At 34.9% G+C, this 22,789-nt stretch overlaps 4 protein-coding genes and 1 pseudogene across 11 annotated transcripts; 2 read left to right on the top strand and 3 right to left on the bottom strand.

The window, feature by feature from the left end:
- Positions 452 to 2,772, bottom strand: LOC104769718 (annotated as a pseudogene).
- On the top strand, positions 3,530 to 6,624 carry LOC104769717 (pentatricopeptide repeat-containing protein At5g14770, mitochondrial). Its single transcript, XM_010493996.2, has 2 exons — positions 3,530 to 6,474; positions 6,555 to 6,624. The coding sequence occupies exon 1, from the start codon at positions 3,641 to 3,643 to the stop codon at positions 6,467 to 6,469; it is 2,829 nt and encodes a 942-aa protein (XP_010492298.1). The 5' UTR covers positions 3,530 to 3,640; the 3' UTR covers positions 6,470 to 6,474; positions 6,555 to 6,624.
- On the bottom strand, positions 7,139 to 10,866 carry LOC104769716 (L-aspartate oxidase, chloroplastic). 6 transcript variants are annotated; one of them, XM_010493991.2, is made up of 9 exons: positions 10,762 to 10,866; positions 10,487 to 10,562; positions 9,961 to 10,121; positions 9,396 to 9,756; positions 8,977 to 9,219; positions 8,840 to 8,896; positions 8,674 to 8,754; positions 8,415 to 8,476; positions 7,296 to 8,328 (listed from the first exon to the last, which is right to left on the bottom strand). In XM_010493991.2, the coding sequence occupies exons 3-9, from the start codon at positions 10,098 to 10,100 to the stop codon at positions 7,296 to 7,298; spliced, it is 1,977 nt and encodes a 658-aa protein (XP_010492293.1). In that variant the 5' UTR covers positions 10,101 to 10,121; positions 10,487 to 10,562; positions 10,762 to 10,866. The 6 variants fall into 6 exon arrangements, with proteins under 6 accessions (XP_010492292.1, XP_010492293.1, XP_019097990.1 ...); XM_019242445.1 differs by having other exon boundaries at positions 10,672 to 10,864; XM_010493990.1 differs by having other exon boundaries at positions 7,139 to 8,328; positions 10,487 to 10,864.
- On the top strand, positions 14,446 to 15,931 carry LOC104769715 (transcription factor WER-like). 2 transcript variants are annotated; one of them, XM_010493989.1, is made up of 3 exons: positions 14,446 to 14,661; positions 15,002 to 15,131; positions 15,375 to 15,931. In XM_010493989.1, exons 1-3 carry the CDS (start codon positions 14,514 to 14,516, stop codon positions 15,712 to 15,714), a joined length of 618 nt encoding a protein of 205 aa, XP_010492291.1. In that variant the 5' UTR covers positions 14,446 to 14,513; the 3' UTR covers positions 15,715 to 15,931. The 2 variants fall into 2 exon arrangements, with proteins under 2 accessions (XP_010492291.1, XP_019097623.1); XM_019242078.1 differs by having other exon boundaries at positions 14,611 to 14,661; positions 15,010 to 15,131.
- LOC104769713 (beta carbonic anhydrase 2, chloroplastic) lies at positions 16,870 to 20,616 on the bottom strand. 2 transcript variants are annotated; one of them, XM_010493986.2, is made up of 9 exons: positions 20,529 to 20,616; positions 18,961 to 19,027; positions 18,627 to 18,776; positions 18,488 to 18,536; positions 18,213 to 18,329; positions 17,997 to 18,050; positions 17,618 to 17,703; positions 17,437 to 17,542; positions 16,870 to 17,282 (listed from the first exon to the last, which is right to left on the bottom strand). In XM_010493986.2, the coding sequence occupies exons 2-9, from the start codon at positions 19,011 to 19,013 to the stop codon at positions 17,118 to 17,120; spliced, it is 780 nt and encodes a 259-aa protein (XP_010492288.1). In that variant the 5' UTR covers positions 19,014 to 19,027; positions 20,529 to 20,616; the 3' UTR covers positions 16,870 to 17,117. The 2 variants fall into 2 exon arrangements, with proteins under 2 accessions (XP_010492288.1, XP_010492287.1); XM_010493985.2 differs by having other exon boundaries at positions 16,873 to 17,282; positions 20,477 to 20,596.

Here is a 22,789-nt window from a genome sequence, read left to right as displayed (position 1 = left end):
TGTAGTAAAAAAAAAAAAAAACACATGACAGCAGATTTTGAAAAGAAAGAAAATTAGAAAAAAAAAAAAAAGGAAAAGAAGTTGGCTGTCAGTCTGTCACCATACCATATCTAACCACTGTTAATGATCAAATGCCAAATTGAATGATTAGCATCCCACCCTCTTCTCCCATGTTGACAAAAAAAAAATGAAGCTTATTATATCATGGTTTGATATGGATTGATATATAGTTGTCAAAGGAAATAAATTATTGATACATCAAATATGGACCCACGTACGTTGTTTTCTATAAAATGATACAAAACATTGTCGTAATGTCGTAGTTAGACCATTGTCGGTGTTACCTGCAGGTGTGGCTCAGGCCGGTCCATTAATTAGGTCTTTTTAAAAATCGTCAAATTACTTTTGACAGTATAGACTATAGAAGTGAGAACACACGGAACACTTTCCCTTTAGGCAAAACTGAACATGCCCTTTAATTATTCATATGTTTTTGGTGATTTGGAACCATAAGTAAGTTCATACAATTGGGTAAACAAATACGCATGTGATTAAAAACCAATAAGGACTATGTTCACAAACTCTCTCTCTGAACATGGGAAGTGCCCTCCTATTATTGTGCTTCTGAAATAACATATTAAACTAAACGAAAAGATGACCAAGTTATTTTGACTTATAGTAAGTCCAAATACTTTCTTTTATTTGTTTTCTTGAACGTTGAGATCGCTTCTCATCATCTTCCACCTCCACCTCATACCTTACCGGTACTGAGGAGCAAGTTCACCGTCCTTGACGATGTAATTCTGAGCAGGGAAGTCCTCTCCCTTGAAGTACCTCTCCAACATGTCTTTCGTCCCCGCCGCATATCGTAGCTATAAAATTGAAAAAGAAAAAGAAATTGGTTTTAAGTTCCAAATTACAAATTAATGTGCATACTAAATTAAATAAAGCTACTACTAAACAATTGGATAACACAACATATTTTGATTTGTTTAACTTATTATGTTTTCAAAGTGTATGTTATTATATGCTAATGTTAAAAGGAAAAAATAATGTTACCTGAGCGTCAATGGTGGTGCCAGAGATGTGAGGGGTCATGGCTTGGTTAGGCATGTAACGCCATGGATGGTCCTTAGGAGCTGGCTGTGGGTCCCACACGTCTCCGCTGTACCCTCCAATGTGTCCACTCTCCACGGCCTCCACCACCGCTTGCCTATCCATGATGGCTCCTCTTGCGTTGTTCACTATCAAAACGCCTTTCTTCATTTTCCCTATCAGTTCTTTGTTGAATAGTCCTCTGTATCATAAACAAGAACTCATCATTGGTCAAATTTCAGACAACAAGTCTTGTTTAATTAATTAGTGTACATCTTTATTGTTTGTGAAATTAGCGTCGTACCTTGTCTTCTCCGTGAGAGGCATGTTGACGACTACAACGTCGCACTGAGGGAGCATTTCGTGCATATCCTCAACGTACTTAGCTCCAATCTCTTTCTCCAGCTCTGGTGCCATCTGAAGCCGGTCATGGTACAACAAGTTACACCCGAATGGTTTCAACCGTTGTAGCAAAAGCTTTCCGATTCTTCCAGCTCCCACAGTTCCTATGGTCTTCCCTTCCAGATCATAAGATCTGTACGAAATGCTGGCGACGTCCCAATCGCCTCTGACGACCTGGTTGTACCCTGGTACGAAGTTTCTCATGAGGATAAGGATTCTCATGAGCTCATCTTCTGCAACTGAGACCACGTTGCTTCCCGTGACTTCAGCAACAGTCAGGCCAGCAGCTGCAGCTGCCTGGAGATCAATGTGGTCCGAGCCAATACCAGCCGTGAGGAGAAGCTTCAGGTTCTTGGCTTTCTTGATTCTTTCAGCATTCACATACGCCGGGTGGAAAGGAGTGGATATTAGGACGTGAAGATCCGGGATATGTTTCTCAAGTTCTGCCATATATAAAAGAACCATATATATTGCATTTATAGTTAATGCTACGCAATATATAAAAAACAGAACCAAGATTTTGGAAGGAATGAATACATACCGCAGTCAGGGCCTTCTTTGTCATCAGTGACAATGTACTGATGTCCTTGTGATTCAAGCTAGTCGCGGATTCCTAAGGCATTCTCGACGCAGCCAAGGAAGTTAGGGTTCTTGGTAGCGTATTCGTTGGCCTTGTAGAAAACTCCAACAATCTTTTTGCTATCACCAGAAGATGCCTGTTCCATAAGCCAAGTTCAGGAAGCTATTAAAAAATTTAACATCAAAAAGTGCATAACAACAACATTCCAAGAGAGACCACACATCATGCCATTTAATAATTGTAAAAAGAAACGACAGTTGTGCTTTCCTAATTTTAATCACACGTTTCAGTCATGCACAGTCTCTGATCTGATCATATCACATCAAAACTGAGTTCTTCGAAACCAAAATTATATCCACTCAATTTTACGGCCAAAGATCTAAAAACCTCAATTACCATCACGCACACAATCAGAAGAACCCACCACCAAAAGAAGAAAAAAAATAGCATCACAGCCATCACTTGATGACCAGTTTAGAACCTAAATCGTGAAAGAGAGATCGAAAAGGAAGAGTACTTACATTAAAGTGACGTCGTGCGAAGTAACCCGAAGAAGGAGAGGAAGCACAGGCTCTGATCGCAGCTTTAGTGACTTGTCGCATCGCCATAGTTGAGAAGAGAGGAGAGATTAAAAATATCAATTTGGTTACTAGGATCGATTTTGTTTTTGTGTGAGTGTGAAATCACTAATTGGACAAGAGAGGATTTATATAGGAAGAAATGTTCACGCACCTGCACCAAATCAGACCAGCTACACTGTGCCACGTGGAAGACGGCTCCCATAGACATCATCTTGTCGTACTAATCTTGTTTCTCAAGTACAATTTACAAAAATTATCATTGAATTCTACAAGATTATTTACTCACTATGCATTCACCTGTTTTTTTTTTATTTTTCTTGGTCAAAACGCATTCATCTGTTTCTCAAACAAATTTATGTATAAATCTTTTTTTTCCTTGTTTAAACAAATATTAATTTTATTCAAAAATATTATTTTCCTTTTTAATTGATTCCTCTTCATGATATTTTCACACTGGGGAATCGAATTCTCTATGAAACAGAGTACAAACCATTAAAAATAGATCTCACCCAATATTTCAATTAAATTCTTTAAAAAAAAAAAAAAAGTTAAAATTTTTTCTTAACTGAGACAACTTATAGTATAATTTATACAATTTTCCAACAATTAATTAAATAATTAAAATTCCAACTAATATCTAAAATGCAATAATGATAGTATCTAGTTGTTTGTTAACGTTATATGTTTTGGATAAGTCGTGAATTAAAGCATCGCATTATATTACTCCTCTAGCGAAAACGTGAAAGCTTAATTTAGATCTAGCCCAAAACAGGCCCATTAATATAGGCCTCGTTATTTTTTTTGAGTCTCCTAAACGACGTCGTGGTATTGAACTTAAACCTCGTCGTCGAACTTCGAAACTCTTTTTCTCAGTTCGTCTGTGGGGAAAACGATGCGTCGTCGTCACAAGCAGACGCCATGAGAGCTTGCAAGAGTCTCTGGAGAAGCTTGGAGATTTAGATGAACTCCAATCAATCTGCTGATGATAATGATAAGGATTTGGAATAACTATACGGCAAAATACAGATTCTTTCTCTCATCAAATTACCGCTCTTTCTCGTCAATCAAACAACCCCAAATCCCTGGAAGAGAAGATACTTCCTTCCTGATCACAGGACACAGATTCATCCCAGATTTACCAACTCCTTACAAGAATAAGGTTTACGTCTCTCTCTTTCGCACACTCTTTCACCTCTACTTAAACTGCGGGAGGCTTTACGGAGCAGCGAGGACACTCTCTGCGATGTGCAACTTCGGCGTTGTTCCAGATTCGCGTCTCTGGAATAGTTTGATTCATCGTTTCAGTGTCAATGATTTGGTACACGACCAGGTATCGTTGATTTACAGCAAGATGATAACTTGTGGAGTTTCTCCAAATGTTTTTGCTCTCAATGTGTTGATTCGTTCGTTGTGCAAAGTTGGTGAACTGAGATTTGCGATTAGTTTACTTAGAAATAGAGTCATCAGCGTTGATACTGTTACTTATAACACTGTGATTTCGGGATTATGTGAACATGGTTTGGTTGACGAGGCTTATCAGTTTCTATCTGAAATGGTGAAGAAAGGTGTAATGCCTGATACGGTTAGCTACAATACTCTGATTGATGGGTTTTGTAAAGCTGGAGACTTTGATAGAGCTAAGGGTTTGGTTGATGAAATCTCGGAACTAAACCTTGTCACTCATACTATACTCATAAGCTCTTACTACAATCTCCATGCCATTGAAGAAGCCTACAGGGATATGGTTATGAGTGGGTTTGATCCGGATGTGGTTACTTTTAGTTCGATTGTTAACAGATTGTGCAAAGACGGGAAAGTGCTGGAAGCGGGATTGTTACTAAGGGAAATGGAGGAGATGGGTGTATATCCGAACCATGTAACTTATACTACTCTTGTTGATTCGTTATTTAAAGCAAAAAGTTACCGCCATGCTTTGGCTCTTTATAGTCAAATGGTTGTGCGTGGGATTCCTGTAGATTTAGTTGTATATACTGTTTTGATGGATGGTCTGTTTAAGGTTGGAGACCTTATGGAGGCTGAGAAAACATTTAAGATGCTTTTGGAAGATAACCAAGTTCCAAATGTGGTTACATATACGGCTTTGGTAGATGGGTTGTGCAAAGCAGGGGATTTAAGCAGTGCAGAATTTATCATGACGCAGATGTTAGAGAAAAGTGTTCTTCCGAATGTTGTAACCTACTCTAGTATGATAAACGGGTATGTGAAGAAAGGAATGCTCGAAGAAGCTGTTAGTCTTATGAGAAAAATGGAAGACCAAAATGTTGTGCCGAATGGTTTTACTTATGGTACAGTAATTGATGGCTTGTTTAAGGCAGGGAAAGAAGAAGTTGCTATTGAATTGAGTAAGGAGATGAGGCTGATTGGGGTGGAGGAAAACAGCTACATACTTGATGCTCTGGTGAACCACTTAAAGAGAATTGGTAGAAGTAAGGAAGTTAGGGGATTAGTCAAAGACATGGTATCTAAAGGAGTGACACTGGATCATATTAACTACACATCTTTAATTGATGTGTTCTTCAAAGGAGGAGACGAAGAAGCTGCTCTTTCTTGGGCTGAAGAAATGCAAGAGAAAGGGATGCCATGGGATGTTGTTTCTTACAATGTGTTAATCAGTGGGCTGTTGAAGTTTGGCAAATTCGGAGCTGACTGGGCCTACAAAGGAATGAGAGAGAAGGGTATAGAACCAGATATCGCTACATTTAACATAATGATGAATTCACAACGAAAGCAAGGGGATTTGGATGGTATCCTTAAGCTTTGGGATAAGATGAAGAGTTGTGGAATAAAACCGAGTCTGATGAGTTGCAATATTGTGGTTGGAATGCTGTGTGAAAAGGGTAAAATGGAGGAAGCTATTGACATATTGAATCAAATGGTGTTTATGGAAATCCATCCTAACTTAACGACATACCGGATTTTTCTCGACACGTCTTCAAGGCATAAAAGAGCTGATGCTATATTTGAAACTCATGAGACACTCTTGCGTTATGGAGTTAAACTTAGTAGGCAAGTTTACAACTCTCTTGTTTCAACTCTGTGCAAACTAGGTATGACGAAAAAGGCAGCTATGGTTATGGAGAAGATGAAAGAGAGAGGCTTTGTTCCTGATACTGTGACGTTCAATGCCCTTATGCATGGGTACTTCGTGGGCAGTCATGTAGGAAAAGCTCTTTCGACATATTCCGTTATGTTGGAAGCAGGAATATCCCCGAATGTTGTAACCTATAATACTATAATAAGAGGTCTTTCTGATGCTGGGCTAATAAAAGAGGTGGACAAATGGCTGAGTGAGATGAAGAGTAGAGGTATGCGTCCTGATGATTTTACATACAATGCTTTAATTTCCGGTCAGGCTAAGATAGGGAATAAGAAAGAAAGTATGACAATATATTGTGAGATGATTGCGGATGGGTTGGTACCAAAAACCAGCACTTATAATGTGCTTATCAGTGAATTTGCTAAAGTTGGGAAGATGCTTCAGGCAAGAGAGCTAATGAAGGAGATGGGTAAGAGAGGTGTGAGCCCCAACACTTCGACATATTGTACTATGATATCTGGTTTGTGCAGACTTTGCACTCATCCAGAAGTTGAGTGGAACAGAAAACCAATGTACTTGGCAGAGGCAAAAGGATTGCTAAAAGAGATGATCGAAGAAAAGGGATATATTCCGTGTAGTCAAACTATTCACTGGATAAGTGCTGCTTTTTCTAAACCTGGAATGAAGGTTGATGCTGAAAGATTCTTAAAGGAGTGTTACAAGAAAAAGAATGCTCGTTCCTCAAATTCGTGAACCGGGTAATTCTGTTTCATCCTTTGAATCCTAATCTCGCTTCAATATTCAGTTGCAACTTTACTCAAATGTTTCATTTTCCCAGATATAATAGCAGATTTGGCTCCAAACTGGACATCTAAGCAATTGTGAATTCCGCAATTGGGTTAGTGCTGGTGTGGCACCATACTTCTTGAGTTGTGTTCTGAGATATCTTTATTGTTTGTTAAATCGAATTGCACGAGCCAAAACTATTTCATGACAATATTTATTGAATTATAATGTAGCAAAAACAAGAATGGCGGCTGCAGACTATCGATCTAGCTGGTTTCTGGATGGAACAAGTAACTAAGCTGGTTTCGAAAGTGGCATTGAAGAAGAAATTTCAGCTTCTCTGTGCAGCCTTCTCATATCGCATTCAGGTCGAGGTAAAGGAAGACAGGAAGAATGAATTCATGCTTGGTCTGATACTGAAAGCCACACCCGAGCTTGGAGCTCTTGATTTCCTCAGGAGAAGGATGGAAGCTTCTGGAAATGGTGTACTCAGAAGAAAGAAACTGAGGATATGGAGTCAGTGAAGGCAAGACTGTTCTCAGTCCTGCTTCTTGCTTGGGAAATCCACATACAGTATACGTTTGTTTCTTTTTGCCCAGAAAGTCATCAATATACACCATAGCAAAGGGATTGAAAGATGAATTGCCACAATGATTGTTTATCTCAGATGAAAACTTTATTTTCTTTTGTATTACAGTGTCAGAATCAGAGTATTCTTTTGAATGCCAAATTTTATTCATATGAATACTAACAGAATTGATTGGCTTCAAATAAGAACAAAACTCCTGCAGTTTTAACAATCAACAAGTGAGCTGCTGCGTATGTTCTGTAACCGCCTTGAGCTCCAACTAGCTGTTGTAGGAGAAGACGGGAGAATAATTGTCGGAATGCGCTTGCTTTCTTCCACAAAAGGATAGTCTGTCATATAATGAAGACCACGGCTTTCATGTCTGGCTAGGGCGCTGCTCACCACAAGCTTAGCGCAACAGAATAAGTTTCTCATCTCACAAGCTTCAAGAGCTACCACTGTCTGTTCCCATCCATGTTCAAACAAAAACGTTTCCCATTTCGCTTCTAGCTCTGCGATTTTCCTCTCAGCGGTGTTGAGCCGAATGGTCGATCTGACGATACCAACGTACTTCCACATCACTTCTTGAAGCTCTCTTCTCACTTCTTTGGTCAAAGCTATAATCTTTGATAGTACTTCATCTCCTAGCGATCTAGCTGTCGCAACAACAGGCCTTGTCCATTTCTCTGATGCGCTTAGATCAAGTTTTGTGCGTTTCATGAGCTCAGTTGAAGGCTGAACAGCCCGTCTCGCGAAAACCAGGGCTTCTAAAAGCGAGTTACTAGCAAGACGGTTTGCCCCATGGAGACCGGTACACGCTACTTCACCTGCTACAAACAATCCAAGGACATTGGTTTCGCCTTGTAAAGCAGCACGAACTCCTCCACACATATAATGAGCTGCAGGGACAACCGGTATAGGCTGACGAGTGATATCCAGACCGTGTTTAAGACATTCAGAAGCTATGTTGGGGAAATGGGCAAGAATCTTTTCTCTGGGCTTATGGCTTATGTCAAGTAACACATACTTTTCTTTCCGTTTCTTGAGCTGGTCATCAATGCTTCTTGCTACCACATCTCTTGGAGCAAGCTCAGCTCGCTCATCGTATACGGGCATAAATCGTTCCATTCCTAGATTGTAGAGGATGCCACCATCACCTCTAACGGCCTCGGTGATGAGGAAAGCGTTTTCTCTAGCGGTTTGTGGTTTGATGGGAAGACCTTCGTCGGCTAAGGCAGTAGGATGAAACTGTACAAATCTTACCAAATACAACAAACAAAAACACAAACTCGTAAGTTTCATTCTCAACAAATTTATTTTGGCCTTGTTTAGGAGTTTACTTACTCCATATTTGAGATCACAGCTTGAGCTCGATGAGCCATCGCCATCCCATCTCCAGTAGCCACCTATACAAAAACCAAGTGGATAATTAAAAATGGAGCAAAATATATCATTGCAACTAGCACTAACAAACCAAGCGATCAAAAGTGTCATAAACACACAAAGACGTTATGCTGCTCCTGCTCATTCTTTCTACTGATACAATTGGAAATATGAAAGTTCCATAAAGTTCTGTAACTAAGAGAGTCCAAAGAAATGTTACCAGAGGATTTGTAGTTGATGGATAAATATGCCCAGCTCCACCTGAAGCAAGCAATGTCACCTTCGATAAAAATCGTACCACCTGATAAAACATGAGATTTTTTACATTACAATCTAAGCCACAAGGCGAATAATCAAACCGCCAGAAGCAAGATATCTTTGTATACCTCATTTTTTTTTATATTCAAAGTGTCAACACCATAACAAACTGTGCTCAAACCGTCCTGTTTAGATAGAAAAAGAATGATCTGATAAGGCGATTGATCAGAGGCAATTTGGTTTTTTAAGAGGTGTGAAGTGGAACCTGAGAAGTGAGCAGATCGATTGCAAAATGGTGTTTGAAGACAGATATGTTGGGATCGTTAAGTACAGCTTCAAGTAAAGCTCTCTCAATCTCTCTTCCTGTCATATCAGCTGCGTGAACGATCCTACGATGCGAGTGACCACCTTCTCTTGCCAAATGCAAGTTTCCATCCTCGCCGTGATCAAATGATGCTCCCATCGCAATCAGTTCACGGATCCTTTCAGGTCCTTCTGTACACACAACCTGAAAAATGACATTCAGACCGTGAAACAATGAGACAGGTTTGGACCATCTCCCATCACTACAGAACAGTGACATGTCAAGCAATGAACAGGATATAGGATATAACAATGCAGCAATTAAAGCCAAATTCTCCATCTTTGTGAATGTATTTTATATAGTCAGTAATGAGGACTTACTCTTACGGTTTCCTCATCACAAAGATGAGCACCGGCGACCATTGTGTCCTGCATATGACTTTCTACAGAATCCAAAGGGCATAAGACAGCACTAACACCACCTTGAGCATAGTTTGTGTTACTCTCATGAGGCTCATCTTTGGTAATCACTGCAACTGTCCCTTGTTTTGCAACTTCTAAAGCGTAACGCAGACCGGCCACTCCACTTCCAATCACAGTGAAATCATAATACTTTGTCGAAGAGGATACCGAAACAGCCCTGATACTTCCACAAGGTTTTGAGCTCTCACTGATGGCGGAAACACCAGGAGAGTAACAACCACATCTCTCAGATTTTAAAGCCTTGGGAACCCCACTTGACCTATGCACACAAAAAAGTTTGATAAGTCTAACTATTCAAAGAATGAAAACCAAAAAATCTGTGGACTTTGGAATAGGAAATAGAAGTGGATGAGTTCTACATGAGAACAGAGAACAAAAACAGAAATGGGAATCTAATAAAAATGTCAAATGCTGCACAGAAGTGACAAAATTTGGGATTAAAAGGTTAAAAAGAAGTGATTACCAAGGAAAGGGGACTTTGAATGGACTTGTCCTGAAAGTAAAACCAGAACTCCAAGAATCTTGTCGGTAACTTTGTCCCCTGTGTACCTGCCCGGCAAGATAGAAAGCATGAATGTTTCCAACAGAAACATAAGCCGCCATTTCCGACTTTTATTACAGCTCCTGCAAAAAACATAACAACAACGACAAAATTCACCAAACAAAAACACAAAGCATGAACTCTGTACAACATGAATCAAAATTCAAAATGCATAGATCCTCAAAAATACAAAAATGCATGCATAGATCCTCAAAAGTCCAAAATTCTTTTGAAAGAAAGATCTGAAATGAACAAATGATACGATACGAACGAACAAGGATAGATCTCACAAGCGGTGTCCAAAATTCCGGAACTTTAGAAACAGAGTATACAAGAAGAAAATTGAAAACTATGTGTTGTGTAGTACTGTAGATCACACACAAAAACATTATGAATCCCCAAAAAACTGGAAATGTAAGTAATGAATGAAGACACACAGAAACCGTACGGAATCACGGGGAAGCCCTTTTGCTGATCTCAAGCACGAAAACGAAGAACCCGTGACCGTAAGCTGTTGAAAAAATCTGGGTATTCAATAGAACGTGATTCAGAGTTAATAAAAACACCAACTTTTTCGGAAAGTAACAGAGACGATGATTAAAATCGATTTTTAAAATAAATAAAAATGAGAACTTTTCACTCCGTCAATGTCAATGAAGAAGAAGAAGAAGAAGAAGAAGAAGAAGAGTGTTTGGTTGTTTGGTTTGGTCGTCGAGAAGCGACCTCGAAGTTCGCGCCTTCCTCCGTGTGTAAATGAGCCGCCCCCAACAACACAAGTGGTGTGGTCTTCTTCTTTTTTTTATTCTTTCTTTTTCCCACTTTATGCTTTTGGGATCTCTCTTTACTTTTTATAGGCTTTCTTCTGTCTTTTTTTTATATACTCCAAATATAATAAATAGTGAGCTGATAGTTTTAAATTTTTAATAAATATATTTTGTAAGATAATAAAAATTGTTGAATAACTCCCATCTTTTTCTTCTAGACATATGCATATGAATAAAGACATTTACCCTACAAAAGGACAGCCTTGTGGTTCATAAAATTTTGAATATTATTCCTTCTGTTTCACAAAGAGTCTCATTTTGACAAATTACACACAAATTAAGAAAAACTTGAATTATACATATATACCCTTATTTAATAAGCAATTTATCATTTAAATCTAATAGAAAAAGCTTTGGGTTAAGGATAAATTAGAAAATTTGATATTAAAAATCTCATTGGAAATATAAAATGACAGTCTTTGTGAAACAAAGAAAATACTCTAGAATGACACTCTTTGTGAAACAGAGGAAGTAATTTTAAAAAAAAATAAATTCATTAATGCATACATCGTTACTTGTTAGGTCAATATTTTTTCTTTTTTTTTTTTTCAAAAAAAAAAAAAAGCAAACTAAAATTAAATGTGTTTCTAACAACTTGTAATTGTATAAGACTCTCACTTTTTTTCTTCCATGAGTAGTAGTGGCCAATGACATCTCCAACGGCCACAAATTTTTTTTTTCTAAACTAGTATAATTTTTGGAGTCTTCTTTTAATTTGAGTCTTTCTTTTATATATTTTGATGGCTTCTGAATTTTTCCATCGGACAAACTGAAAAAGACAAACCAATGATAAAATAAATATCTAGAAAAAGACCAAATTATGATAGCCACTCAAATGAAAATATTTTTATAAAACAAAAATATATATATATATATATATATATATATATCAAAAGATCCTATGCAAATTCTAATGGAATGGTTGGCATCTGAATGAATGAATGCTATTACAATTTTCCCACGTTGATCCTAAATCCTAACTCTATTGTCAATAGCTGATCGAGAGAAGTCTGTGGTTTTTCCAATTGCTTTTGTTTTACTTTAATGATCTCATGCATGGTGTGTGTTTCTTGATTAATGCAAAATATAGATCCGAATTTACTAGTACAGAGTAATAGAGTATAATCAAAATCAGAATAATTAGTCAATTGTCAAAATCAAATGTAGCTTAAAAAAAGGTATCTTAAGATTTACTAAAAATGTACAACTTACAAAGTTTATGAGGGTTTGTAAAGAATCGTGGTTTCTTTCTAAGTCAGATTCTCTAATATAGTTGGACGAACTCACCTAAATGTGATGAAATTGTATATCAAATCCATGTTTTTCAGTTTAGGAATTGCCAGATTGTGGTCAACGTAAGATTAACCCAATAGGGAAAGCATCTCATCAATTTAGCTGTCAGTCACGTTCTGATTGTGTTTTTGTACACATATTTAGAATGAAGTAATTACCACGTAATCTAAATGAGGTAATCAGGCGAGGTTTGGAAAGGAAGTACTATTTTATTAGAATTCACTAAAAAACTATTTAAAATTTAAAATATTGTCGAAAGTCACATATGGGCCGAGGTTTACCAACAAAATTCTAAATGGGCCGATAAAGATTCTTTTGGGCTCCGATAGACAATTTTATGAATGCGTCCTGACAATCAAACGAACGAATACGATGATAAAGGTGAACTTTTACCATTGTACTAACGTATAATACATAACAGCTTCTTTTAATCCGTAGCTTATATCATTATTACTTTCTAAACCATAGCTATGCATGCCCCCTAATTATATAAGTATATCCAAAAGTAGATAATTCAATTCGTAGCTTATATCATTACGTGATTTTTAAAATGATGGTAAACTTGTGATTGTGAATCACAAATTCCTTGCCTCCTTGTCCTTCGCCATGGACTACACAAACCTCATATATATGAAAATCAAACTAGATTAGATTAGAATGATATAGTGTCCATCGAATTCTTTGATATACTTTTTTTCTTTCTACGACGTGATTATTGTTTTTTTTTTGGTTTGAAAACAATAAAGAGAAAAATAGAATATAGATACTACAGTAGTTATTATACATTGAATTGTTGCAGAAAATTATTACCCCTCTTATTGACACAACCCCCAGCGTTTAGGGTTTAATATGTCTAAAATTATAAATGTGCCAGCTATATCCTTAATTGCCTCTATTTTTCTTTTACAAAAATAAATTTCCAAATATCATTCATTTCCCAAATAGACCATTCAGATTTTCTACGCAGCAGACTCTAAAAATATGAAAAACATTGATTATGAATCTATCATTAATTACTATTGTTTGTTGTATTAATTGTATTAATACTTTTGACAATCACTGATATAATGTCAAAACTTTTGACAATTACTGATATAGTCAATGGAAAAACCTCCTCTTTTGACAAGTAAATCAACAAAAGAAAGATGTGAAAAAATATCAACAAAACAAATTCTGAATTAAATAAACTATGCATCGAAAATGCTAATTAACCCCAAAAAAAATAACATAATATAAACATAACAAGATACGTCTGGTGAGGCACGAAGATCAAGATATTTTTAATGACAAGAGAGGGAGCTTCTATTCTCTCTTTCTTTCTTACAATAATAACACTGTTTTACTTTTCCGTTAAAAATCCTAATCCCAAGAGAGTCAAAATCATCTTCTAATTAGATACTATCTCCATAACCTAGTTCCTAACTCTCACACGCCAGTTAAATAAGTAGTAGTATAACGCAAAATATTACTACTAGTATTAGTAACTGTCATGACTAGTGTAATACACGAATCAAAGATTCCCGGACGCTGGTCCTATGGTATCATTTTACAAAATAAAAATATGTATTATGCATTACATTTTATTCGAGGTCATTTCTGATAAAGGATCTCATTTGAATATTTTTTTTTTTTTTCACATTGATATAGCCGGTTAGTATCGATCTTTACCTTCAAATCGTTGCAGCGCAAGAACCTTTGTAACTTGGTTATATCTTAGATTTTGTTAATAATTCTCAAACTCTTTTGGGTTTTCATTATCATGTGGGATTTTTTATGATCGAGAATGTAGAACAAGAATGGTGTTACATATTTTCTGTCTGATATATCTCTTTATAATTCATTTCAGTTAATCAAGATTAAAGAAAATATTTAAAGACTAGCCTGACACATGAAACTTCGATGCCGAAAGAGCTCTAAGATCAAAACCGAATCTTTTAGAACATACACGTGATTTTTGTGCTCCCCAAGACCATCTTAAGCGGTCCATGTTTTCATGTTTTAGTGAGAAATCTAGATTAAGTCATTAAACTAATCTGTATGATCAGTAAATTACCAGCTTGGAACTCAGAAGTCCATTATTATTTACAATCATCATCACATGCTAGACACAATCAATACATTTTATGTCATTATCTAATAAGTCTATAATCATTAATATTTGTATTTATACCGATATGTCTCGTTATTAAATACTCACGTAATTATTTTTATACTTTATACATAAAATATTCCACTAGGTTCTGAACTTGTAGTACTAGTATTTAATAACTCCATCGAATAACTACTCACTGAACCTCTTTATCTCTCTCTGTCTTTTTATGATCTCTCTCTCGTCTATTTTCCAAGGAAACAAAAAGAATGAGAAAGAAAGTAAGTAGTAGTACTGGAGAAGAGGGAAACAATGAGTACAAGAAAGGTTTGTGGACAGTAGAAGAAGACAAGATCCTCATGGATTATGTCAAAGCTCATGGCAAAGGCCATTGGAATCGTATTGCCAAAAAGACTGGTACTCTTTCTCTCTCTCTCTGTCTCTCTTTTGTTCTTTTTGTGTTTGGGTGGGGGCAAAACTCAACATTATATATGATTTATTTTTTGTCACATAAATGGTTTAACGTTAAGGGTTGTATATATTCTCTATTGTTTTAGATTCGCATGCCTTCTAATCATAAGTTAACTCTATATTATCATCTCGTTAGTTGTTGAAACTGGAATATCATGCGTCTCTAAATTTTAGTTAAATACTGTTGAATTTGATGATGTACTTAAGATAGTGGCTTACATTTAAAAAAAAAAATGAATGAAGATCCTCATAGATGAATAAGTTTGTATGTATATATGTCTATTAGGTTTGAAGAGATGTGGAAAGAGTTGTCGATTGAGGTGGATGAATTATCTCAGCCCAAATGTGAAAAGAGGCAATTTCACCGAGCAAGAAGAAGATCTTATCATTAGGCTCCACAAGTTGCTTGGTAATAGGTATACCTTCTTTACGTTATGTTTAATTTTGTTAAACAAAATTTACTTAAACTTATTTATCTACTCAATTAATCATAAATACATTCCTATCCATTTTTCATGGCTGTAAATAATTATAAATATTCGTGATTGACTTCTCAAGCTTGCTTGGTAACACATGTTTTTGTTCTCTTAACTTACTTTCACATGATAGTTAGTATTAGTACAATTATTTTAAGATAATGTGTATTTAAATAATTATAGGTGGTCTTTAATTGCTAAAAGAGTGCCGGGTCGAACGGATAATCAAGTGAAGAACTATTGGAACACGCATCTTAGTAAGAAACTAGGAATCAAAGATCCGAAGACCAAACAGAGCAATGGTGATATTGTTTATCAGATCAATCTCCAGAATCCTACTGAAACATCAGAAGCAACGAAAATCACGAATATTGATGACGGTAACAATAATATTCTCGGAGATGTAATTCAAGAAGATCGTCAAGGAAGCAACTACCTGAGTTCACTTTGGGTTCATGAGGATGAGTTTGAGCTAAGTACACTCACCAACATGATGGATTTTATAGACGGGCACTGTTTTTGATGTGTGTTAATTTTGTTGTTTTTTTAGTATTGATCGTTTATGTTTTGTTATCCTCAAAGCTGATCAAACACTAATACATCAACAATCTTAGTTTAAAAGTTGTTGATGTCGTAGTGTATGATTTGGCTAAGTCTTTTAATTAGTTGAACGTCTTTCTTGGGTTTAATGTATATGCTTAAAACTCTATGCATATATTAATGTTATATTTGTTTCTTGACTTTCTTTCCTTAAGCCAAAAACAAACAAACATTTGGCTAATTTTGTGTGAGGTGTTCATATAAACCTGTTATATATTGGTTCAAGTTATAACTTATAAGCTAAAACTAAACGAGACTAATTGTCTAAAGATAACGGTAGGCTAGGAGTTGTATACAATGTATTTGTTTTACTTTGAGATAATGTACATCTTTAATCTAATCTAAATTTGAAAAGAAGAAAGCCATAAATGTATACAGAAACTAGTACATGTTATTTGATTAGTAATTGTTATACGTTTTCACCTTAGTTTATTTTCAAATGCCGATGATAGTCAAAACCGATACTAACTAAGGTTGTATTTAAATGAGAAATTAGACACAAACCTTGATTGCCCTGACGATACTTAACTATAAACGAAAAAAATTAATACTAGTGGTCAGACAATATAATGGGTCAAATATTCACACTTCCCTAAAAAATTCCAATATAAATTTTTATGACAAAGCTGTCCCCCATCTTAATAGTTTAATTTATGTTCTTTGTCTTTGATTTTTATTATGTTCTTTGAAGGCTTGTCCCCCTACTCCCTCCTTGATTTTTATTGCTCAGACAGTTATATACTGCGCAATGCATGATACTACTTACATATGAAGCTGTATTCCAAGTGGAGGGTTGTTGATGATCTACATGGGGACATGTAAGTCATGTGAAATGAAAATGAAGAGTTAATAATTTCCAAAATTTTCCAGATCAGTCTTGGTGTAGTATGGTAGCCATATCTCTAATCTAGACAATTGTTTTAACATTTTTGATGAAAATGTCGATCTCGCAATTCAATAAAATATACGTAAATGAAAATTATAAATTTTCTACGATTTTGTATTCCTCCCATTATAAAGCAAACCAAATTAATGAAAACAAAAGCAAAATAAACTTTTTTTTACTGACAAAGCAATGATATTTATGAAAATGATTTTATATGATCTCCTTTTTTATTATATATATAAGACGCATGATGAAGGAAAAGAAGCTCATCGCAAGTAAAGGTGCATTACAATTGAAAACAGCAATTATATAAGATTTAACATCTTGATGATGGTGATCATGATGATGATAACGATATGATGATGCTGGTGATGATGATGATGATCATGGTGATGTTGATGGTGATGGTGATGGTGTTGGTGTCATGGTGATGTATTGTTTCATATAGACTGAACGGGAGAAATTCCAAATTGGAGTCCCCAAAGCTCAAAGGCGCCATTAACAAAATCATAGTAGCCTCCCTTCAAAGCAAGTGTTCCTTTCGCAACCCCTTCTCTCACGAATGGATATGTCAATAGGTTTGCTAGTGACACATTCACTGCCTCCTGCAATATTTCATACACTTATATTAGAAAACATTGCGATTAAGATAATGACATTATGCTATAAAACGAGTTATAAATAATTTGACTATCTAATATTCTAATGAATATTTTAAGTTTTAAGTGAAAACTAAATGGAGAATATATATATACGTACCCTTTCACATCGGCCACACTGGTCTTCAAATTTTGAACTTTCACTTTCTGCCAAAACCTTGGTCTTTGCTGGTAAACAGATTTTGACCCAATCCTCTATGAAATCACTGCAATTTAAGTAGACATATCATCACAATATCCTATATAATTATATAAATTCACTATAAGAAACAAAATATTACGTGGAGTTGTTTCCATCAAGAGCAAATGACATAAGCCCCTTGATGCCACCACATGCACTGTGCCCTATGACCACAATGTTTTCCACCTACATTCATAAATTTCCATTTAACATCAATCTATATAGGTATTGATGGATATACTCACATCACATTAATCACAAATTCACAATACATATATACACACTAAACACAGCCCTCTCCAATAAGGCCCATTACGTATCGCAGAATTCCCGACTCCTTGAATAAAAGTCATGTCATACCAACTAATAAGTAAGAATGATATAAACTAACATGCATCCTATGAATCAAGCAAGCTTTAGAAAATCACAAAAGCAGTCTAAAGATGGACGAATATATATTTATATCGGGAGAGATTGACCTTAAGGTGCAAGACAGCGTATTCAATGGCGGCTCCAACTCCTGCATATTGGACCTGAAATTATATTTAAAACATAAAAGCCTCGTCATGCCTTCATATGTCAAAGTCAAACACTCCGTGTGAGTCAGAATGTTCTAGAATAATCCGTCATCCGTGATGTATAATATAAAGTGTTTAGTTACCCTAAATATATGTATATATAAAGTGTTTAATTACCTTGTCAAAAGGAGGAACCATGTTAGCGATATTACGAACCATGAAGGCATCTCCTGGATGGAAGTCTAGTATGTGTGATGGGCACACACGTGAGTCCGAACAAGCAAACACCATGTACTGCACAATTCATATTATACGACCATTATATCATATAAATCTAAAGTTCTAAACATATAGTGATATATATACAACAGCAATATATTTGATTTGATTTGTTTTTTTTAAAAAAAAATTTGAATAACTTATTTTTTTATTTTTTTATTATGTTTATTTACCTTTGGGCTTTGACCTTTGGCGAGTTCACCGTACAAAGCAGGATTCGTCCTGCAATGAAATGACTTGATAATATTACCAAAACTATACACTTAACAAAAAAAAAATTAAGAAGAAGGGAGAGATGAAGTTTTTATTTACTCGTATTTCTCCTTCTTGAAGGTGACGAAGCCTTCCTTAATACGTTCGACAGGATCGAAAGTTTTGCTGTCGGATGACGAGACTGTCTGAAGCTCCGCAGTGATCTTCTTCACCTTGGCCGCAGCCAAATCCTTCAGCTCATCTTTCTCACTGTCCGCATATTACACGAGAAGAAACGTTATGAAACTGAAATAATAACTCCATTTATTTATTACTGATTTTCATATTTTGATTAAAACCCCCCAATTTCTTAAAACAATAATTAATTTTCAAGAATCCATCTCATTTCACAGAAGTCTTTCATTGGTTTTCTACATCTTCAATATTCACTTACATGAGAAGCTTCTTGAGTGATTCGATAGCGTCTTCGTATGATTCGTTTCCCATGCCTTCTCAGTTCTCTGTGCAAGTTATTTGACCAAAACAAATTATTTATAAATAAAAAGTAATTCTCTTAATTACCAGAAAAGCAAGTTTATTTTACCTTTCCAAAAATAAGTAATTAACCAGAAAGAAAAACAATACTAGTAATTTAGATACATGCTCAAAATAGGACTTGTATCTTGTCTATATATATATAATACATTTATTTCTTGAAATGCTTTTTGACAACAAGAAAAATCATCTATTTGAAAATAATATTAAATATTTTATCTCAAAATTGGAAATATAATAAATTTTAGTATTTGTAGTCAAAATTTATATAAAGAAATAATTAAATTATATAAGATTTAGTTTGATGTATATACATATACATATACTTTTTTAGATTATCTTTCTAATTTATAACTTTGGATTTAATTCCATATCTAAAGATTATAAACCACTTATCTAAATTGTAAGAAAGAAAGAATACTCTCACACATAATATGGCCATTAAATAACTATAAATAATATATATACATATACATTTACTTTTTAGATTATCTTTCTAATTTATAACTTTGGATTTAATTCCATATCTAAAGATTATAAACCACTTATCTAAATTGTAGTAAGAAATAAAGAATACTCTCACACATAATATGGCCATTAGCCAATAATTAGACCGGAAACAGAGAGACCGGATCTGGTTGTACTATAACTATGAGATTTCCAAAGATTTGAAGATGAACAACAACACAACAATACTTTTATGAACACACCTATTCAAATCATATACAGTAGTACCACATTTTAGTATACATTTAAGTAATATTTAGGGGTGAGTATCGGACTTGGGGGCTAAATTGGCATCAGGTTGGTGAAAATTGAATAACAGTAAACGTCATTACAAATTAAGTAGAGAATAGGATGGTTCTACACGTCTACTACACACATTATCCATTACGTATTTTAGCCATGACACAAATTACACGTGTCTAGAAAATTTGAATGGTTAAGACTTGAGAGCATGAGAGGTAGGAATATGATGGACTGATGGGTCAAGATTTAGATAGTGGGAATGTGGTTTTTTCATTGTAATGATTTTTAAAAAATTATTGAATGGATTTACTTTAGTTCTTTTTCATATCCTCGTTCATCACGTTAAAAAAAAGTACGGATTATTAAGAAATGAAAAAACACGTATGTTCCAAGATTTTTGGAAGTTAAGCGAAATTACTTTACACGTACACTCACTGACTCACACTAACCTCTCTCTAACGTGATTGACCAAAAAAACAAATAACAAGCATGTATATGAACATTAATTACTACGTATATATATACGAATATTAGTGTTTATCCCTACATGCGAAAGAAACAAGTACTAAAATCCACAGATGTAATGTCTAAGAGAGAGAGAGAGAGAGAGAGAGAGAGAGAGAGAGAATGGGAGAGAGGATTGTATTGAGTTTTATATACTATACCCAATTGAGAAGGTGATGACTGAAGCAGGTGCAGCGTACACAGACTGCGTACCTTTGCGGATAAACGGAACGAGAAGAGAGGAAGATAAGAGACAGGCGATGAGAGGGGCGAAGAGGGAAGGATATTTATAATACAAAGCATATATGAAGAGTAATCCCTATTTCCTAATTATAATTAATGTATATCTTTGTTATATGAAGATTGATTAATTAAACAAAGGGAGATGGGCTTTTGGGGTCTCGTAGTCATAGATAAGGAAAGCGAAAGGTGAGGTGAATACAAAAGTCTCTTTTCTTGTGGTGGCACTTCTCTCAAACTTTTTTTTTTTCCCAATTCTTATTTAAATGTTAATATCCAATTTTGATATTATGTGATTGTTCAAGGAATATGCATATCCATCTATGTCTACGTAAGAAACACTATACTATTGGTATTTGCTTAGTAATTACATCCAATTATTTCTTATGTCGTAGAAAATATATACAAATCATTTCACTATTGGTAGACCAAAGTATCTTTAGATTATATATGACTAATCTGTTTTTTTTTTTTTTTTGGGTAAAAGGTTAAATTTATGACTAATATGTTGTTACTAGTTCTATCAACAAGTTATTTTTAAACTATATATATGTTGGTCTCACCATATCTGAGTTTGAGTTATCACTAATGTTTTCTATAGCCGCTAAAGCTATAACAAGAATTGGTTCAAACGTAAGGAAGAAATAATTATTTACTGAATGTTGAATTTTCTCGGATATTAAGAAAAAAAAAAAAAAAATCAAGTGGTGGAGATGTAGAAGAGACTGATGGGTGTGGATTATGTAGAGGATAAGATCCTATCATCAAAACAAGGCTATACTTGAATATATATATCTTAACTAACCTTATCCAAATAAACACCACAGATCAATTTATGTTTATATTTTACCTGTTTTGTAGCTTTTGAAGCAGATGAGAAAGCAGTCTCCGAATCTGATGAGCCATTTAAATTTAAAGAAACTGCAGCCCAAAAGGGGGTAAAGTTTACAGAGCAAGGAACATGCACGTACGTAGAGCTAATTGTTTACAAAAAGTGAACTATACATGAGATGATCAGAACAAAACATCTCTGTATAGATTGTTTACAAACATGAGCTTATGCTATCAACTATGAGGAAGAAATTATAACTAATGGCGAAATAAAATAAAAAAAGAAGAGAACTAAGCTAAAGGAAAAAAAAAAAAAAAAAAAACGAACACACTCTCTACATTTTATGATTATGCACGCAACTTGAATTCTCCCGTATTTCCGCCTTGGTGATAATCGATTAAACAAAAACACTACTAGCTTCTTCTTCTGCAAGGTTTGGGAGAGAGGAGAAATTTAAAATGTGCAAAGGGTTTGATTTGCTACTTATATACATGTATTGTGTGGGAGGATAAAGAAACTATGTCGACATTTTCATGCAACATGTCAACACTCCCATACCACTATGTCAGACAAAACTATGAAAAAGAACGATGGCGCCTGAGGCCTTGTCTTTACTTATTTGCTTTGTTTCAGTTAAACGGATATCAATAATGAATTTCACAATTCAATAGGAGTAAGTGAGTTTACCGTTGGAAATGAGAGATGAGGAGATATGTGTCATATATAAATAACATTTTTGATTAATATTTGTATCATGAGACATTGTATAATTGATTCAGATAGAAAAGGAAGAAAAGCCTACATATACCGGGCTTGACCAATCATTATTTAATTAAGCCTTAGTATGCATGAGCAAGAAACATATACCTGCTCTTTAATCTTTTTGAAACGATTAAATTANAAAAAAAAAAAAAAAAAAAAAAAAAAAAAAAAAAAAAGAATTTGAGTTTTGTTGATGTTGAAAAGAGAGAAATAAATGTGATCACTTACTGATCAGGATAAGGCATCTAAACCATAGCTTGCAATGAACTTTTTGATATATTCATCTAAATAAAATGAACCTTGTTTCCAGGAACTTCCTTAATTACATATAGTGGAGACTAGTCACAATACAAGTGGACTAATCGTAGAAGAAAGGATGTTCTCACTGAAAGGAACTGATTTGTCTAGTCATCAAGTAATGCATGTTATTATCTTGGAAGTCAAGAGGGAATGTCACAACAAAAAGACTCCATAACACTTGATACATAAAGAGAGTTCTCCACATTGAAATGTCCAAAAGTGACTATAGTTTGATTAACAAAAAATCACTAGCAAAGTGCAATGTAGACTCGGACGAATAGACCTTGTGCTTTCTCGCAGCCACTAAACTTAATCAAATGAAAAAAAAAAAAAAAAAAAA

This window comes from Camelina sativa, chromosome 20 (assembly GCF_000633955.1).
Source record: "Camelina sativa cultivar DH55 chromosome 20, Cs, whole genome shotgun sequence".
Taxonomy (NCBI): Eukaryota; Viridiplantae; Streptophyta; class Magnoliopsida; order Brassicales; family Brassicaceae; genus Camelina; species Camelina sativa.
Note: the sequence above shows the minus strand (reverse complement) of the source record. Positions and strands in the feature narration are given on the sequence as shown.

What these genes read in the sequence shown, in the direction of transcription:
- LOC104769717 (XM_010493996.2), top strand. Translation starts at nt 3,641, where the DNA reads ATGATAATGATAAGGATTTGGAATAACTATACGGCAAAATACAGATTC.
- LOC104769715 (XM_010493989.1), top strand. Translation starts at nt 14,514, where the DNA reads ATGAGAAAGAAAGTAAGTAGTAGTACTGGAGAAGAGGGAAACAATGAG. An exon ending in TCGTATTGCCAAAAAGACTG is followed by an intron (nt 14,662 to 15,001) that starts GTACTCTTTCTC and finishes TATGTCTATTAG; the next exon opens with GTTTGAAGAGATGTGGAAAG. An exon ending in CACAAGTTGCTTGGTAATAG is followed by an intron (nt 15,132 to 15,374) that starts GTATACCTTCTT and finishes AAATAATTATAG; the next exon opens with GTGGTCTTTAATTGCTAAAA.
- LOC104769716 (XM_010493991.2), bottom strand. Translation starts at nt 10,100, where the DNA reads ATGGCGGCTTATGTTTCTGTTGGAAACATTCATGCTTTCTATCTTGCC. An exon ending in TTCAAAGTCCCCTTTCCTTG is followed by an intron (nt 9,757 to 9,960) that starts GTAATCACTTCT and finishes TTGTGTGCATAG; the next exon opens with GTCAAGTGGGGTTCCCAAGG. An exon ending in CATCAACTACAAATCCTCTG is followed by an intron (nt 8,477 to 8,673) that starts GTAACATTTCTT and finishes GTTTTTGTATAG; the next exon opens with GTGGCTACTGGAGATGGGAT.
- LOC104769713 (XM_010493986.2), bottom strand. Translation starts at nt 19,013, where the DNA reads ATGGGAAACGAATCATACGAAGACGCTATCGAATCACTCAAGAAGCTT. An exon ending in TTCAAGAAGGAGAAATACGA is followed by an intron (nt 18,537 to 18,626) that starts GTAAATAAAAAC and finishes ATTTCATTGCAG; the next exon opens with GACGAATCCTGCTTTGTACG. An exon ending in CCAAAGGTCAAAGCCCAAAG is followed by an intron (nt 18,330 to 18,487) that starts GTAAATAAACAT and finishes TGAATTGTGCAG; the next exon opens with TACATGGTGTTTGCTTGTTC.